This window comes from Lissotriton vulgaris, chromosome 5, assembly GCF_964263255.1.
Source record: "Lissotriton vulgaris chromosome 5, aLisVul1.2, whole genome shotgun sequence".
NCBI classification, from domain to species: domain Eukaryota; kingdom Metazoa; phylum Chordata; class Amphibia; order Caudata; family Salamandridae; genus Lissotriton; species Lissotriton vulgaris.
This window is the reverse complement of record NC_141693.1, coordinates 1,949,463,141-1,949,482,976: the sequence shown is the minus strand read 5'-3', so window position 1 is coordinate 1,949,482,976 and position 19,836 is coordinate 1,949,463,141. Positions and strand designations below refer to the sequence as shown.

At 50.4% G+C, this 19,836-nt stretch overlaps 1 protein-coding gene across 4 annotated transcripts in view; it reads left to right on the top strand.

The window, feature by feature from the left end:
* The first annotated feature begins 2,183 nt into the window (after window positions 1–2,183).
* Window positions 2,184–19,836, top strand: part of APOM (apolipoprotein M) — a 107,927-nt gene continuing 90,274 nt past the window's right edge. For all 4 annotated transcript variants that reach the window (XM_086924615.1, XM_086924616.1, XM_086924613.1 and 1 more), the window contains exon 1: window positions 2,184–2,414. In XM_086924615.1, the coding sequence (XP_086780741.1) occupies window positions 2,298–2,414 (117 nt within the window). In that variant the 5' untranslated portion in view covers window positions 2,184–2,297. The remainder of the gene's footprint in view (window positions 2,415–19,836) is intronic.

Sequence of the window (19,836 nt, the reverse complement as noted above, 5' to 3'; positions counted from 1 at the left end):
GTCAGTAGATATAACCATTGGTGAACCCTGTAGTACAGTAGCTGGCAGTGCCTATAGATATCCCCATTGCTGAACCCTGTAGTACAGTAGATGGCCATGCCTGTACATATAACCATTGGTGAACCCTGTAGTACAGTAGCTGTCACTACCTGTAGAGATACCCATTGGTGAACCCTATAGTACAGTAGCTGGTCATGCCTGTAAATATATCCATTGGTGAAGCCTGTAGATATACCCATTGATGAACACTGTGGTATAGGAACTGACGATGCTTGTAGATATCCTGATTGGTGAACCCTGTAGATATACCCATTGGTGAACCCTGTAGTACAGTATCTGGCAGTGGCTGTAGATATCCCCCTTGGTGAACCCTGTTGTGCAGTAGCTGGCAGTGCCTGTAGATATTCCCATTGGTGAACCCTGTAGTACAGTATCTGGCAGTGCCAGTAGATATTCCTATTGGTGAACCCTGTAGTGCAGTAGCTGACCATGCCTGTATATATAACCATTGGTGAACCCTGTAGTACAGTAGCTGCCAATGCCTTTGAATATATCCATCGGCGAACCCTGTAGTGCAGTAGCTGGCCATGCCTGTAGATATACTCATTGGTGAACCCTGTAGTGCAGTAGCTGGCCATGCCTGTATATATAACCATTGGTGAACCCTGTAGTACAGTAGCTGCCAATGCCTTTAGATATATCCATCGGTGAACCCTGTAGTGCAGTAGCTGTCCATGCCTGTAGATATACTCATTGGTGAACCCTGTAGTGCAATAGCTGGCCATGCCTGTATATATAACCATTGGTGAACCCTGTAGTACAGTAGCTGCCAATGCCTTTAGATATATCCATTGGTGAACCCTGTAGTACAGTATCTGGCAGTGCCTGTAGATATTCCCATTGGTGAACCCTGTAGTGCAGTAGCTGATCATGCCTGTATATATAACCATTGGTGAAACCTGTAGTACAGTAGCTGCCAATGCCTGTATATATAACCATTGGTGAACCCTGTAGTGCAGTAGCTGGCCATGCCTGTATATATAACCATTGGTGAACCCTGTAGTACAGTAGCTGGCCATGCCTGTATATATAACCATTGGTGAACCCTGTAGTACAGGAGCTGGCGATGCCTGTAGATATATCTATTGGTGTTAGCCTGTAGTACAGTAGCTGGCCATGCCTGTAGATATACTCATTGGTGAAGCCTGTAGTACAGGAGCTGGCGATGCCTGTAGATATCTACATTGCTCACGCTTGCTGTACAACCACGAGTGGGGGTTGCGGTACAGCAGTGTGTGAAACCTGTAGCTCTGCTAGAAAGGGAGACCTGGGCTAAAGCCCTTTATAATTGAAGAGGTAACAGCTGAAAACAAAACCACTGACAAAGAAAAGGGTTTTACACAAGTGTTAAAAATCAAAAAGTCTCATAAACAAGGCATAGAAAGGGACACCACCCATAGGGAGAATACAACTGAGACAGACAAAACGTTCTACAAATAGTTTATTGAACTTCCTGCTGATGTGACTTTACCATCAAGATAAAAATAGCAAATAGTTCCTATAATTCACATATTTCGGATTTTCCACAAGTTCAGCCTTATTTGGTTTCCTGCTGTAAAGTAACATCCATACGCTTAACTCCTTACTTCTCCAGTTCATTCGGGTTTGAGTTTCAACATGGGATGATATCGAAACATTCCATCTCCCCAGCGGCCACAATCTACTAATAGGATTGAATATATAAGTTTAAAAGGTGGTAAGTGCTTGTGCTGCGTACTTTAAAAACAATAATTGTATTCAAATTGTATTTAAAATAAAAACATTGACCTTATCACTCAATAACGCCTTTTTGTTTTTGCTGACTGCACCCCCTCGTTTGTTAAGTGAGCCCCAGATGGTTCTGCCCGGACAGCGACCATTCATGCACGAGCTAAAAGTGCCCAGGTGGTCGAATGCTCGCGCGTCGAGTTGACCCAGGCACGTGCACCCGGGCCAGTGGTCGCCACTTAAATGCTCTTATTTTAAATCCGATCTTTGCTGTGAGTGCTTCGGTGTGGGCCAAGGCGGCCCCCGGATGGGGCTGACGAAGGTCGCCAGAGCCTTTAACCTGGGCTAATTATTACCAGGAGAGGAGCAAGGGTTGTTTAACAGAGTAAAGTCGGACAGAGCCTCTCCCTGGGGCTGAGTGGAGAGAGTGTGAGGACGGGAGCAGAGGCAGCCGAGGAGCGGCAGAGTGTACCCCCAGCAGCACCCGTAGACACCTACGCGCCTTGCCAGGGCGCCATTTTGTTTCCAGGATGTATTTCCAGCAAATATGGGCTTACTTCCTGTACCTCTATGGCATCTTGCTGGACGCAATCTCCGTCTGCGAGCACGCCGGCAAGCTCTCGCCCAATGACCTCGACAGGCAGCAGGTAAGCGCATGGGCTTTTTACCTAGCCAGCCTGGCATCCTTTCCCCTCGGGGGGCCTCCATGCACGGAAAACACTTTCCCTGAGGTGGCAGACCCTCTGAAAACATGCTTATTTTTTCTAGCCAAAACGGTCTTCTGCATTGCTTTTCTTTGTTTGATGTTCCTGCTTTTGTGCCGTGTCAGATCTTTTAGTGGTTCCTAAGCCAGGAAACCCACTGGTGATGGTGTGCTTTCAGGTGCGTAAATAAATTAAAAGAAAAGGCCAAGTCCAATAACCTCATGGGAATGCACCGAGAACCTCACGCAACACTCTAGGGGCCATAAAAGCTCACATTTATTCAGATGCGACTCCTGAACTCAACAATGTAGGAATTCAGACCAGGACATTGCAGTGCAAAGGAGGTCCCAGAGCAGTACCCCGTGCTTCACATGAAGGCTCGAGATGAGGGTTCCAGAGCAGGACACCATAGATCATAGAGAGGTCCCAGAACAGTACAGAGTCCAGATCAAGCCTGCAGAACTACACAGTACTCGCGCTACTCCTCCAGAAGGGCTAACGCTGCTCCAGACTTGCCACCCAGAGCTGGGGGCTGCTCCCCAGTATGTACTGTATGGGATCAGGAAGGAGTGAGGGGCAAACAAGTGAGCTGGGTAGCAATGCCCGCCTATTAAGTGACAAATAAACAATTCTGTTGCATTAGAATGTAGAACCTAGACTAACAATACGTCACATATGTTTCACATTTAGAACACCTCTTTTGCTTCCCTAACTTTGCAGTCAGTTGCAGCAGATTCTGCTGTCTCTCACTGTTGCTGTGTGCACCTTTTGTTCACTTTTAAGTTGGGAACTGCCCTTCACTCCGCGTTGTATGACCAAGGGGGCGTGACAGCAGCCAGCTCTCACAGGTGTCCTAAACAGGGGAGTTATCCAGACTTAATACACCTGACAAGGGGTGTCACTGACTGTCACCAAGGGCACAGAGAAGAGCCACACGCTTCCTATGCACTGTGTGCCCCCCTGTAAAATCCATCTGTCACTAACTTACATCGGGAGAGCAGGGCACACAGTGGCCACGATGAGGGCAGTAGAAGCGCCTGATGTCCAGGCAGTGGCTCTAAGTGCTTTTTGATGTGTGGCTTGCGTCCGCGGTTGTGTGTTTGCCCATGGAAGGTCTTCCATGATGGGTGTCCGCAGTTCATCCATGAACTGACTGGGTGGCTGTGGTGTGGGATGTTGAGTTGTCCCTGTAGTTGTGGGCAATCGGGGGTCCATTGTGAACTTTGAAAATCTACCTGTGTATCTGAGATCCTGCACCTCCCTCCATAGTATCTCGGGAGTAGTCAGCCCTGTAGCCTACAGGCGTGGGGCCTGGTCTTGTGCCAACTCTACACATCTTAACAGACTTTTATCAGTCCATGAATAGATGCTTTCTTTCAGTTCTGGTGCCTGAAGCCGCCCCCCCACCTTTATTGTCTTTCGTCCATCAGGTTGTTTGCCGTTGACGCCATCATGTCATCACGCCTTGATTGTGCGACTATGTCCTCTTCAGACTCCTGGACATCGATTACCAAAATCCCCAGTAATTAAAAAATGCCCATGGTATGAGAAGATTGTTGGCTGGTTGGTGCAGTTGATGCCCCATGTGCGACGGGTATGTCCAGATGTGGGTCCAGTGCTTACTGTGCCATAGGGCTCAAGCTGTACTTCACTGATGAGACCATAGAACACAGCTTTCCAAACCTTTCATTTTGGTGACACACCTTTTTGTGAATTTCTTTTCAGGGACACGGTAACGCGAGCGAGCGCAGCGATCTAGCCCGAACCACCCACAACCCACACACACAATCCCACACACACACAACCCACCCCACACCCACAACCCCACACACACCCCCACACACACATCCCCACACACACACACCCACACACACCCCCACACCCACACCCACACACACACCCACACACAACCCCACACACACCCCCACACACACACCCCCACACACATCCACCCCCAGATAATGTATGTATGTTTGTATGGATCTGAAGAAAACCCACATGGTTGGTAACAGAGCATGAACAGGAGATTTGCACATTTGTGATATTACATTTTATATATTTACAATCACGTTACACTCCACACATATTTATAATTTTATGCACAGTGAGGTCAACTAATTTTCCCAGAAAAACACATTTTAAAGTCAAGTGCCAGAGCTTGAATTAAAACCAAAAGTTCCAGATCACTAGGTCACCAGTTTCGGCACTAGACTAAATCTCTGTGGTCTAGAATCCCAAAATGTTGCATGTTCTTGGAGGAATCTGTCTCGTAAAACTCTGCTCTTCATGGCCACACTTTTGATATATTATCCTGGCTTCAGCTGGGTTTGCTTTTCCACACAACACTCAAGCCTATTCTTGCCACATAGAAGTAGGACTACGGTTTGCACTAACCATCGACATAAAAGTAGGACTATTAGACAGCTGTCAGACATAGAAATCTGAGAGACAGTGGTTATAGAGACTTGATGGACACTGTTAAAGGGTACTAGTGAGGGAATCAGTGGTGGAGGTGGCCTTTCCCTCCATCTGTCTCCCTCCGACTGTCTCCCTCCCTCCCTCTCTGTCTGTCTCACTCCCTCTCTGTCTCCCAGCCTGTCTGTCTTCCTCCATATGTCTCACTCCCTCTCCCTACGACTGTCTCCTTCCCTCTGTCTCCCTCCCTCCCTCTCTGTATCACTCCCTATCCCTCTGACTGTCTACCTCCGTCTCCCTCCGTCTCACTCTCTCTCCCTCCGTCTCCCTCTCTCACTCTCTCTGTCTCACTCTCTCTGTCTCCCTCCCTGTCTGTCTCCCTCTGTCTTACTCTCTCTCTCTGTCTTCCTCCCTCTCTGTCTCACTCCCTCCTTCTCTGTCTCCCTCCCTCCCTCTCTGTCTCACTCCCTCTCCCTCTGACTGTCTCCCTCCGTCTCACTCTCTCTCCCTCCGTCTCCCTCTGTCTGTCTCACTCTCTCCTTCTCTTTCTCACTCCCTCCCTCTCCCCCTGACCAACATATTCTGTCGGTTCCATAAGGGTCTGTGACAAAGAGGAAAAAATGTTGCTTTCATTCTTAAATCGTTTTAATATTTTCCTGTATTGGTGGTGAGCAGGTGCGCAGGTGTGCAGGGCCCCTCCCCACTCCCTCCCCCGCACTCCTCCATGTCCATGGCTCACAAGTGCATTCTCCATTGAACTGAATTGTTTATGTTTTTGTTTTCGTAAGGTTACAAGCCGCAGCGTGCAGAATGATGTAAATGTGAAAGCTTCTATAGGGCTTCTTTGGCAGCTTTTCTTTCCAATGCACCGTGATCCCGGGGCTGCCCCAAACCCCAGGCCAACCCCCTGGACCCAATAACCCACCGTATTCACCCATTGAAGGGCCCTTTGCCAAATGGACTATCCACAAATGAATCCCTCCCCCTCCGTCATGTGTGTCAGCCGGCTCCCGGGCACACACAGCCGCACCCGAGCACTTCACAGGTCTTTAACCTACCATTTAACGGGCTAATAAAGTTTTGTTGTTATTCATATTAGAGTCCCTGCAGCGCCACTCTGCCTGTTGCTGGAAGGCCCGCGGGGGTGATCTAAACAGCATGATGATCGCGCGACACACCTACGCATGGGGCGCGACACAGTAACGTGTCGCGCTACACAGTTTGGAAAGCTGTGCCATAGAAGGTCGAAACATATGTACTGTTCCCATGAGGAGCAGGGTCGGTACTGAGTTGAATAAGGTGGGCCTTTGTTTAGAGTGGCATGGTGGGCGTAAAAGGATGGACTGGTATGCAGCCTGCCCATTGCCAATAGCTGAGATTCATTCAAGCATTCCATCCATCACATTGTTGTGTTTGTTGCATGGTATCGCAAGAGGCATTAGACAGCCTTTGCCCCTGATGTCTTAACAGAATTGACTCCTAGTTGTTCTATCAATCATAGCTAAACACATTCTAATTTGCTACTAAGGAGCAGCAGAAGGCAAGGGTGGAAACTGCAGGAAGTTAGCAAAGCCACTATATCTCTGGCAGTCAATCAATCAATCAATCAATCAAGAGTATTTGTAAAGCGCGCTACTCACCCCCTAGGGTCTCAAGGCGCTGGGGGTGGGAGGGCTGCTACTGCTCGAAAAGCCAGGTCTTGAGTTGCTTCCTGAAGGAGAGATGGTCATGGGTGAGTCGTAGGTGGGTGGGGAGGGTGTTCCAGGTCTTGGACGCCAGGTAGGTGAAGGATCTTCCTCTGGTGGTGGTTCTGCGGATCCGTGGGACGATGGCGAGACTGGCAGAGCGGAGCTGGCGGGTTGGCGTGTAGAACGTGAGGCGGTTGTTGAGGTATTCGGGCCCAGGTCGTGGAGAGCCTTGTGTGCGTGGGTGAGGAGTCTGAACGTGATCCTTTTGCTGACGGGGAGCCAGTGCAGGTCCCTCAGGTGGTTGGAGATGTGGCTGTGTCGGGGGATGTCCAAGACGAGTCGTGCTGAGGCGTTCTGGATGTGCTGGAGTCTTTTCTGTAGTTTGGCGGTGGTCCCAGCGTAGAGGGCGTTCCCGTAGTCCAGAAGGCTGGTGACGAGGGCCTGGGTGACCGTTTTCCTGGTTCCAGTGGGGATCCAGCGGAAGGTCTTACGGAGCATGCGGAGAGTGTTGAAGCAGGAGGAGGTAACAGCATTAACTTGCTTGGCCATTGTGAGGGAGGAGTCAAGGATGAAGCCCAGGTTGCGTGCGTGGTCCGTGGGCTTGGGTGGGGGGCCCAGAGCAGGGGGCCACCAGGAGTCGTCCCAGGCAGAGATGGATGGGCCGAGGATGAGGACTTCCGTCTTGTCTGAGTTCAGTTTCAGGCGGCCCAGCTTCATCAAGTCTGCAATGTCTTTCATTCCGTCCTGGAAGCTGGCTCCGGCGGAGGTGGGGTCGTTGTTGAGGGAGAGGATCAGTTGGGTATCGTCGGCGTAGGAGATGATGTTGAGGTTGTGCTTGCGTGCGATGGCTGCGAGGGAACTCATGTAGACGTTGAAGAGGGTGGGGCTGAGCGAGGAGCCTTGAGGTACGCCGCAGATGATCTTGGTGGCTTCTGTGAGGAAGGGTGGGAGACGGACTCTTTGGGTTCTGTCGGAGAGGAAGGAGGTGATCCATTCCAGGGCCTTTCCTTGGATGCCGGCGTGGCGGAGGCGGGTTGTCAGGGTGCGGTGGCAGACCGCGTCGAACACAGCCGAAAGGAAGAGCAGGATGAGGGCGGCGGTTTCTCCGTTGTCCAGCAGGGTCCGGATGTCGTCGGTGGCCGCGATGAGGGCGGTCTCGGCGCTGTGGTTCGCTCGGAATCCGGACTGCGATGGGTCGAGGGAGCCGTTCATCTCCAGGAAGGCGGTCAGCTGTTTGTTGACGGTTTTCTCGATGACTTTTGCAGGGAAGGGGAGGAGCGAGATGGGGCGGAAGTTCTTGAGGTCTGAGGGGTCTGCAGTGGGTTTCTTCAGGAGGGCGCTGATCTCTGCGTGCTTCCAGCTCTCCCGTAAGGTGGCGGATATGAAGGAGTTGTTGATGATGTCCCGAAGTTTGGGTGCGATGATGGAGTCGGCTTTGTTGAAGATGTGGTGTGGGCAGGGATCGGCTGGGGAGCCCGAGTGGATGGTGTTCATCGTGTGGGTGGTATCCTCCGTGCTGACCTGAGTCCAGGCGCACATGGTGGTGGGTGTAGGTTCGGTGGTGGGGTACGTGTTCTGAGCGCCGAAGCTGTCGTGTATGTTGACGATCTTACGGTGAAAAAAGGTGGCCAGAGAGTTGCAGAGGTCTTGAGAAGGCGTGATGTCGTTGTTGCTGGCGTTGGGGTTGGAGAGCTCTTTCACGACGTTGAATAGTTCCTTGCTGTTGTGGGTGTTGTTGTCCAGTCGGTCTCTGAAGGGTGACCTTTTGGTGGTGCGGATCAGCTGGTGGTGTTTGCGGGAGGTGTTCTTGAGGGCTGTCATGTTGTCCGTTGACTGGTTGTGGCGCCATGCTTTCTCGAGGTCACGCCAGGATTTCTTGGAGTCTTTGAGAACGTTGGTGAACCACGCAGCTTTCTTGCTGTTGAGGTTGCTGGGAGGGTTTTTCAGTGGAGCAAGGGTGTCGGCGCAGTTGGTAATCCACTGTGTGAGGTCACGGGCTCCTTCGTTGGGGTCCGTGGTGTTGGTGGGAGGGTTTAGGCGCAAGGAGGTGGTGAGTTGGTCGGTGGTGATCTTGCTCCAGCATCTTCGGGGGGTTTGTTGAGAGCGGTGGTGGGTTGTTGTTTTCCTTTATGTTGAAGTGTATGCAGCTGTGGTCGGTCCAGTGGAGCTCAGTGGTGTGGCTGAAGGAGATGTGGTTGCTGGAGGAGAAGACAGGGTCGAGCGTGTGGCCGGCCTAATGGGTGGGGTTACTCCCTGCATGACCCCTGAGACAAGAAAAAGGGGTTACGTAGAGAGTACCAGGAGTACTAAAGGGAACGTCCTAAATTACGTCTATGAGTGAGACTTAGAAAGTTTCAGGACATGGCTCCAGGCTTCCACTCAGAGAGGAAGGGCACACAACTCAGTGGCAAGATTTACAGAGCATCAGGGAAATTGAGCTATTTTTGTCTGAGTGCCTCATTCCCCCACCAACAAGGCCATCATTTTTAAATCCATTCAAACTATTTGTTGAAGTCCGATGATGCGCTAAGGTGCTGCCTACGTCAGCCAAACAAACTCCAGCCTTGGGTGGGGTGGCTAACAGTATTAACTCTCTCTTGTTGGCCCACCAGGAATTCTTCATTATATGGTATCTTGCTTGGCTTTGTATAAAAGATAGATCCTCAAATACAACTGTTTTCACAGGGATCTCTGCCCAAAGATAAATCACGCACTACATGCTCTTTTCGAAATTGTTACACGTATTTAGCGTGATGCGATTTTACCCAATGCAACATACCCCTGGCATGTTTCCAATGCACCCAGCGCTCGTGCGCGCTACTTTGCATGACTTATACCGGCATGGGTTTGCATTCTGGGCTCATGCAGGGCCCTTACCACCTCCTTTGCATCTCTTTTCAGGGATTTCTCACTATGTAAGGGGATGCCATTAAACCTGCACTTTCAGCGCAAGAAACCTTTTGTGCTAGGCTCCTGGAGTCCAAGCTGGGCACCTCTGGGGGTGAATGCCCTTTGCCATTCTCTGCAGAACACGTCTCTTGATGTTTCACATGGTGGGATTTTAATTGTTTTTTTATTAGATCGGAGTTTTCTAAAGTGCAAACCTGACCCGAAGGTATCAGGTATCACCAGAGGCTTTATACGAGCACCAGTTGGGGAAACAACACTTACAACGCAACTTTTACAACGCACTACCTTTACAACAAAACTTTTACAACGCAACATCCATTATAACGCATGCCATTACAACGCATGTCACTACAACGCATACCACTACAACGCATGTCATTACAACGCAGTCATTACAACGCATACCATTACAACGCATACCTACACTATCCAACACGTACCCTACTGTTGCACCCCCTGGAGTTAGAATAGTCATTTTTACCCCTACACTATCCAATACTTACCCTACTGTTGCACCCCCTGGAGTTAGAATAGTAATTTTTACGCCTACACTATCCAACACTTACCCTACTGTTGCACCCCCCTGGAGTTACAATAGTAATTTTTACCCCTACACTATCCAATACTTACCATACATGCAATGTAATGGTATGCGCTGTAATGGTATGCGTTGTAAATGTAGTATGCGTTGTAGTGGAATGCGTTGTAAAGGTAGTTTCAAAGAATTCGTTGTAATGGCATGCGTTGTAATGGAATGCGTTGTAATGGATGTTGTGGTGTAAAAAATGTGTTGTAAAGGTATGCGTTGTAAAAGTATGTATTGTAACGACATACATCCACCAGTTGCGATATACAAAAAAAACAAGGACACATTAATTTTTGTTAGGCTCCGATATAAATACTACTCTGCTCTTTACCTGTGCTGCTACTCTGACAGTCCTGTGTCTAGAATCCCTTAAGGTGTTAGTTGTGTTAACATGACACTGTACATGAAGGCTGAAGCTGCCTGGTCTTCGCTGCCAACAAATTCTGTGGGCATCAGTGGCCCGGTGGAGTGTCGGGCCTGTCTCCCACTGACCCAATGATGCCTTACGTCTCAACCCCTGGTCTCCATCTCCTCCCACAAACTTTTAGGGCACCGCTAGAAGCATTCGTTTTGAGGAAAACAGGCCCCTCTGCCACGGTTTTGGGTTGGTAAAGATAACCAAAAAGGGGTGCAGAGGGTCCCTTTTACAAGTGGCCCCGGTGTCACACACCTGCTTAATAGCTTCACCCTGCCTCTGAAGGTTAATATGTCATACATTCGACTTGGTCACGTGCCAGGCCAGAAGGGTTAGGGAGGGGTCAGTCACTTGCCAGGCATAGTTTACTTTAGCCTCCGGTTCTCTAATATGTAACATATAAAGTCCCTGGCTTCCAAGGCGAACGGTCTCTGGGGTGGGCGGGTTAGCCAATAATGGAACTTTCCAGAAAGCAGGAGTCCTCCTTTTTCTACAAAACACAAATTATTCATCAATGCTGGTTCCCCAGTGAGCAGGGTCGACTGGGACGGAAAGTAGGCCCGGGCACCAAAATAAAAGTGGCCCCCATTAGCGAATCAGGTAGCTAAAACAAAGTGTTCCATATTTGCAAATCAAGGCAGTTTTCATCTTATAAAGACAAGCTGTACACATAATTTGCAAGGTATGACTAACTACATGCATTTGTCCTTGCTGCAGGCAATGTTTGTGGTAATATCTGAAAAATCAACTCTAAAACTGGCCCAGCAGACTATAAAACATGCCCACAAACTGTTAAAAAACAGTCCATGCACTGTCCAGCTCTCCGGGCACTGCCAGATTGCCCTATAGGCCAGTCTGACCCTGCCGGTGAGAGCTGTAGTGTATGTGTGCATTAGGTAGGCGTGCCGGCTGAGGTGTTCACAGTTCTGAAGGGTAGGTGTAGAGGTGCCCAGATGACCATGTGTGCAGGTTGGTGGGTGTAAGTAGGTTCAAAGGTTGGGTGGGTGTACATAATTGTACAGGGTGGAGTTACACCACTGACGTAGACAAGCAGCAGTGCACTGTGGATATTTATGGGCAAAGGTAAGTAGGTGCGTAGGGTGAGTTTTTAGGAGTGTAAAGGGTACATGTGTATAGCTGCTGCAGAGTAGGTGCACAGTGGGAGTGTAATTTCCGTGCAATATTTGTGACCCGTGACCCTGTTTTGGGCCGGTCGCTCCACGCACCGCGCACACTCCCCGTGAGTGAGCCCAGGCTTCCCCCGCTTCTGCCGAGTTTCGCCGCTGCCCTGCAGCTGAGTTCCTGGGCCTCTGTATTTCTTGTTCTATCTCTGTATTTTGTTTCCTGCCTCTGTATTTTGTTTCTGTGCTTGTTTATCTCCTTGTTTGCGCCGTTACTGTGTCCTGCCCCTGCTGCGTTTCCCGCCCTTCTCCCCGCCGCTGCTCCCCTGCGGCCCCACCCCTTTTTCTTCTGTTTCCCTTCCCATTCGCCGCCCCGCTCCCGCCTCCCGCCTCCCAGCTGCTCCTTCCTCCCACTTCGCCATTTATGGCGGAGGGCACGCGTACGCGCAGTGAGCACGTGCAGCGGGCACGCCGAAGGCAAGCCCGTCTACGCCCGTCCGCGCCTAGACCGCGCCCAGCGCCAGGACCGCTGGCCCCTGACGACGCCACACAACATGACGGACCTACGCCGCCGCCACCCTCTACGCACTCAACGCCGGCCGATCTCCCGCCTGCTACCGGGCCACCCCGAAACGCACCCACGGACCCTTCGCCTGCCAAGCATGCAAATACACCTGCCTCCGGACCTGCACCGCACCCAACAAGCCGAGCACCAGCAGCAACCATCTCACGTGCATCCTGCTCAACACCCGCTCAGTCCACAGACACGCAGTCGAACTATGGAACCTGCTCGACACAACATCACCAGACGTCGCCTTCCTCACAGAAACCTGGATGAACGCCTCCTCAGCGCCTGACATCGCCATAGCCATCCCGGACGGATACAAGATCACCCAGAAGGACCGCGTCAACCAGACTGGAGGAGGCATCGTCATCGTACACAGGAACACCATCCGCATCACGACCAACTCTGACGACACCCTCACCGCCGCCGAACACCTCCACCTCCAGATACACACCGACCCCAAGACCACCATCAGAGGCACCCTCATCTACAGACCCCTGGGACCACGCACCCAATTTAGCAAAGACATCGCCGACTTCATCAGCCCGCACGCCCTCCCTTCAGCCGACTACATCCTCCTAGAGGACCTCAATTTCCACCTGGAGAACAACAAGGACAGCAACACCACCTCCCTGCTGGACAACCTCGCTAACCTCGGACTCAAGCAACTGGTGAACACCCCCACCCACTACGCCGGCCACACGCTTGACCCCGTCTTCTCCTCCAGCAAGCACATCTCCTTCAGCCACTCCACCGGACTCCATTGGACTGACCACAGCTGCATCCACTTCAGATTCAGAAGAACCACGACCCACCACCACCCGCAACAGATTCCTCGCAGGAGCTGGAGCAAGATCACCGCCGAGCAGCTCACCACCTCCCTCCGCCAGAACCCTCCCGCCAGCACAACGGACCCCAACGAAGCAGCCAGCAACCTCACACAGTGGCTCACCAACTGCGCAGATGACCTCGCACCACTGAAGAACCCTCCCAGCAGACCCGGCAGCAAGAAAGCCCCCTGGTTCACCGACGAACTCAAGATCTCCACCAGCTGATCCGCACCACCAAGAAGACAGCATTCAAAGAACGACTGGACAACAACGCCCACATCAGCAAGGAACTCTTCAGCATCGTCAAAGAGTTCTTCAACCCCAGCGCCGGAAACGACGACATCACTCCCTCGCAAGACCTCTGCGACTCACTCGCCTCGTTCTTCCACCGCAAGATCGCCGATATACACAACAGCTTCGGCGCACCAACCATGCACCCAACCACCGAACCAACGCCCCCCACCACCACCCTCTGCGCCTGGACCCCGGTCAGCACCGAAGACACCACCCGCACGATGAACACCATCCACTCCGGATCGCCAACCGACCCCTGCCCCCACCACGTCTTCAACAAGGCCGACTCCATCATCGCACCCCATCTCCGGGACATCATCAACACCTCCTTCAACACCGCCACCTTCCCGGAGATCTGGAAGCACGCCGAACTCAGCGCCCTCCTGAAGAAACCAACAGCGGACCCCACCGACCTCAAGAACTACCGCCCCATCTTGCTCCTCCCTTTTCCTGCCAAAGTCATCGAGAAGACCGTCAACAGACAGCTCGCCGCCTTCCTCGAGACGAACGGATCCCTCGACCCCTCGCAGTCCGGTTTCTGAGCCAACCACAGCACCGAGACCGCCCTCATCGCAGCCACTGACGACATCAGATCCCAGCTCGAGGGAAACAGCGGCCCTCATCCTCCTGGACCTCTCCGCAGCATTCGACACTGTCTGCCACCGCACCCTAGTAGAGCGCCTCAGCAACATCGGAATCCAAGAGAAGGCACTGGAGTGGATCATCTCGTTCCTCGCCGGATGAACCCAGGGAGTCCGCCTCCCCCCATTCAGATCCGAGGCCACCAAAGTCATCTGCGGCGTACCACAAGGATCATCTCTCAGCCCAACCCTTTTCAATGTCAACATGAGCCCTCTCGCAGCCATTGCACGCAAACACAACCTCAACATCTTCTCCTACGCCGATGACACCCAGCTAATCCTCTCCGTCACCAACGAACCGGCCACTGCCAGAACCAGCCTACACGAAGGGATGAAAGATGTCGCCGAATGGATGAAGAACAGCCGCCTGAAACTGAACTCAGACAAGACGGAAATCCTTATTCTGGGATCATCACCCTCCGCCTGGGACGACTCCTGGTGGCCCCCTTCCCTGGGCACCACTCTTAAACCAACGGACCACGCATGCCACCTGGGTTTCATCTTGGACTCCTCCCTCTCGATGACCAGCCAAGTCACTGCCGTCTCATCATCATGCTTCAACACCCTGCGCATGCTCCGTAAGATCTTCAGAAGGGTCCCCACCGAAACCAGGAAGACGATCACCCAGGCACTCGTCACCAGCCGACTGGACTACGGAAACACCCTCTACGCCGGAACCACAGCCAAACTTCAGAAAAGACTCCAGCGCATCCAGAACGCCTCCGCACGACTCATCCTGGGCATCCCCCGACACAGCCACATCTCCGGCCACCTGAGAGACCTGCACTGGCTCCCCGTCAGCAAGAGGATCACGTTCAGGCTCCTCACCCACGCACACAAGGCCCTCCACAACCGGGGCCCCAAGTACCTCAACAACCGCCTGACCTTCTACGCGCCCACCCGCCAGCTACGATCAACCTGCCTCGCCCTCGCCACCGTACCACGCATCCGCAGAGCCACCGCCAGGGGAAGATCCTTCTCCTACCTGTCAGCCAAGACATGGAACTCCCTCCCGATCCACCTCTGGCTGACCCAGGATCATCTCTCTGTGGTAAATATTTTACCGTATACGAGTTTGCCAGATAATTTCGGAAATTTAAAGAAAATAGCTCAATCAAATGAGAAGCAGAGTCCGTGGTGTCTGAGTCATAAGGGCTTTAATCATAAATGATGACTAAATGACTCGAGTCAATGGAGATCTAATCCATCAATACAAGGGTTCGGGTATGCAATGATGGCAGGAAAAGATGTCAACGATTTATTCACAGTACAGGACATATATAGTAAAATGACACAATAGCATTGAATACAGTAGGCGTAACAAGTGAAATGTATATGATAAGAACACACGTGCGTAGCAAAAAGGCGTGAACATGGGTGTGCACAGAGGCGTACACTAGGAACGTCACAGAAAAGTGTCATAAGTGGGTGGATGCTTCGAGAATTCTTGCAGAGTCAGCTGAAACCTGTGGCCTGGATGCGCGCGCAGCTAATATGACGTGTGATTGACGTGCAACGGGAGGAAGCTAAAGGTCTGACTTTTAGCACTAGTAGAGGAGACAGAAGTCTGGCATGTCAGATCGACCTGTCCCTATAACATATCTGATATCTAGTATTTGGAGGATGTTTAATCCAAAGGAAAAGGTCTCTTGGGCAGAGGCTACTCTATACTGAATGTTAGTGCGTGCATAGGTGTCTGCGTGTCTACGTGCGGAGCCATGGGCCCACTCTGGTAACGGGAACTGTAAATTACTTGCACGGAGACAGGGAGACTTGCTCTTTGCTCTGCAGCCGGGGATATGTTTACCTAAATCACTAGACAGGAATGTGTTTTCGAGGAGCTGAGCTGGCTACGCTGATAACTTGAAGGCAAAATACTGTTTTTGGCAGACAGACCAGGCCGAGCCGGGCACCGCTCGGTTGGTAGGAAGTAAGGCAGAGGTCAGGGATGCATCTCCATGCTGCAGCTTTCAGAGGCAGAGGCAGAAGTGGCTTGAAGACAGAAATCAGGGCCTAGCTCGGCAGAGCCAGGAAAAACGTGAAAGCGCACCATATAAAGACGGTGGCACGGTATACTTAGGAACTGAATTATCAATCCATTCATGGTGGATCTGATAGAGGACATGTCAACGTTGGATGCAAATGTATTTGCGTCTTCAGATTCGGTCGTGGAGGGAAATTACATGTACTTGAAGTGCGTACATGGAGCCGTTGGGGTCTACGTTAGGGGACACAATTGACCATAAAAATTTCAATTACCTCATTCCCTCCTTGTCCCCTACGGACCCTTCATGATATGTCGATGTTCATGAGACCATCAATCTGTTCATATAACATCATTTGCTCTTCTTTCTTTATTCTGGAATGGGAACGTGAACTTGAATGGGGAACACAAGCTGTGGCGCACAAGCCGCAAATCGCTGGCCCACATTGCAGACATAGACAACAACTGAATACTATGGCCAATATGATTCCTAGGAATGACAGTAGTTTCCATCCCCAGGCTGTGATTACACTCCAGAGCCAACCGGACCAAGTCCATGAGCCTGGATTCTGATGTATCAGATGGGCAATTGCGTGAAGTCGGGTAATGGCCTTATAGACTGATGGCGCATTATTTGGAATAAATACGCAGCAACTGGATCCGATGACTCTACAAGCCCCGCCCCTATCGGCCAGGATGACGTCAAGGACAAGGCGGTTCTAAAGGACAACAAGTCTCATAGCAGACTGCTCCTCTGTTAAGTTGCCCAAAGCTGAAGTAGTCTCGTTCACTACTGCTTCTAACGTTCTAGTTAATTTGCGTATCAATTTACTATTCTGGACAGGACCTACAAAGAAAAAGAATCCTTTATTGAAATCTGTATATTGTTCCCATGTAGTTTCAGTCTGATCAACTATTGGGATGTCTCTCCTGTGTCTAACAATATTAAGGCGGGATTTCCTGTGATAATCAGATGGGGCTAGAAATACTGGTGGCAATAAGAATGCAATGAAACAGGTACCATCCCAGTCTGGGGGTAAACGGACATAGGCTGTCTGACCACATATAAAATAGGAATGTCGGGAAGCTTTGAAAGTAGACTTGCCTTGATCACTAAATTCGACCACAGTAGTACAGTCACTGTGACCTAGATGTACTGAACCATTCTTTCTGACACATAACACACCTTTCACTGGTAGAACTGATATTGATGGCAAATCTGGACTGGTTTCTGACTGAACATTTAGAATCATGAGGTTAAGTGTAAAATTGCCTAATCCATACACTTCATTTTCTAGATCGGTCCCTGTCATTTGGGGAAGGCCCTCTTCGTTCGGGAAACATGCTTTGTTCATGACTGTGTTCAGATTTCCCCATATCCAATTGCCTTGGGAAACCTTAGAGTCAGTGTCTATAGAAGATATTAAACTAAACCAGGCACCACAGGAACCATTATGTGTAAACGGGTAAGGAAAGAGAGGCAGAGCTCCCTTGTAGTTCTGATAGGGAGGGAGTCGGCCACATATCCAACAATTAGTAGCATTGTTAGTCTGGTGAGAATGGTGTAACATACGAATGAATGTGTTGTTGCGCAGCGCAAGTCGATAAGACAATTCGTGTGGGGGTAGAGCACTAAACGTGTGCTCTGCAGTGTTATTAGAAAAATGTGCAAGAGGAAAATACATATATAGCATCCAACTCAAAACAATAATCGTAAGACTCAGAAAAAACATAATAAGTAATGTGCAGACGCATCTGCTCCGGAGACATTTACAATATTCTCGTTTCTTGGTCTCCTGTCTATCTCTCTCTCTATTTGGGTCTAACTTATACATTGTCAGAAACTGCCTAACCGCTTCACCCGAGGGGGACTTAAACAATTAAACTGTCTGACTTACTAGACCTCAATTTCTGGCGATACTCCTCTTGGGGAGTTTTCTCTAGAAGTGGGAGTTTGGTATCAGTCACTGGTACGTGGGAGTTCTGGGATTCAGAGTTTGGCGGAAGTCCATGAAATCGTTTAACGTGACTGGAGTGCACCCAACCTTTGCGCCCCTCCAGTTTCACGGCAGTCCTGGTTGTTAACAAAACGATCTTCGGCTCCTTCCAGCGGGGCTCCAAAGGGCTCGATCGGTCAAAGTTCCGAACGACGACAACGTCTCCTGGAACCAGTTCATGGGGCTTCACCTCGGTGTTGTCTGGGAAGGTTGCCGCGACCTGTGAACGACATGATTGTAGTGCAGACATCAAGGAAGCAAGGTAATCTGTCAACATAGTACTATCAACATCGGTAATCTTTCACGGCAGAGGCGTCCCCCACATATTAGGAGGCCTACCGAAGACCACCTCATACGGGGATAGCCCTGTCCTAGAGTGGGCTACCATTCTCATATAAAAAAGAGCAACTGGCAAAGCTACTATCCAATCTACTCCCTTCTCTTTACACACTTTTGCAAGGCGAGTTTTCAGAGTCTGATTGTGCCGCTCCACGAGGCCTGCTGCCTCAGGATGCCAGACACAGTGAAACTTCCACTGGTACCCCAATAGAAGAGAGACCTGCTTCATGAGTTCGGATGAGAATGGCTGACCGTTATCTTAATACACGACACGGGTAAACCGTATCGAGGGAAAAACTCACGGACCAACTGCCTGGCAGTGGTCGGGGCAGTGTAATCTGGGACGGGATAGGCTTCTGTCCATCGGGATAGGGCACAGACAACTACGAGGACATACTTGAATCTTCGGCATCTTTCCATCTGAATATAATCCATCTGGAGGACTTCAAAAGGGTAGTCGGGAGGATGGAATCCACCTTGCTCTACGGGAATCCCTTTACCTGGATTGAACTGACAACAGATCATGCAGGTACGCACTCTCTGTTTCGCTGCTGCTTGTAAATGCTTGTTGAACCAAAGATTCTGTAAACTGTCTAACATGGCTTTTTCTCCTAAATGCGCTGGACTATGTGCTGTGTTAATGATAACTTGAACCATAGAGTCGGGGAGAAACCATGTGGTCTTTCCCCTCGTCATCCATCCTTGGTCTGTCTGGACCCCTCCTTGTTCAGCCCATTTCTTTATTTCATCTGGAGTGGCATGTGTCTGTATGTCGATGACGTCTTGTGTGGGGTCCCTGACTGTCATGCAATGTGTCAGTGAAGTTACATCTGTCTTGGTCATGTCCGTTGTTTGAGTATGAGTCAGTGCTGTATGTTTCGCTATTCGATCTGCAAAGTCGTTGCCCTGAGAAATCTTGTCTGTGACTTTCGTATGTGCCTTACACTTCATGATAGCTATAGCTGTAGGCAAATGTATTGCTTCTAACAGAGCTTGAATGAGGGGGCCATGCTGTATCTTGGCTCCGTGAGAGGTCAAGAAACCTCTTTCTTGCCAGAGGACACCGAAGTCGTGAACGACTCCGAATGAATAACGTGAATCTGTGTATATGTTTACTTTCAAGTCCTTGGCTCGTATACAGGCTTGGGTCAGAGCAATGAGCTCTGCTGCTTGGGCTGACAGGGTGTCAATGCGATGTGTTTCTATGACTTCAGTTTCAGTGGTCACTGCATATGCGGCCACTAACTCTCCTGTACTTGTTCTTAAACATGAACCATCCACATAAAGTGTCAGGTCTGGATCGGATAATGCGACATCTGTCAAGTCTTGTCTGGGTTTCGTAACTGTGTCAACTACATCCACGCAATCATGTGGAGTAGGGTCTGTTGTGCTCGATGGTAAAAGTGTAGCAGGATTCAGTGTATTACAGCGTCTGATTTCTATGTGTGGCTGGAATAACGTCAATTCATAACCTGTCAGTCGTGCTACAGTCAAGTGTTGAGTCTGTGTTCTGTTTAAAAGAACCTCTACAGAATATGGTACTTGTACTGTCAATTGATGTCCTAATACAATGGAATCAC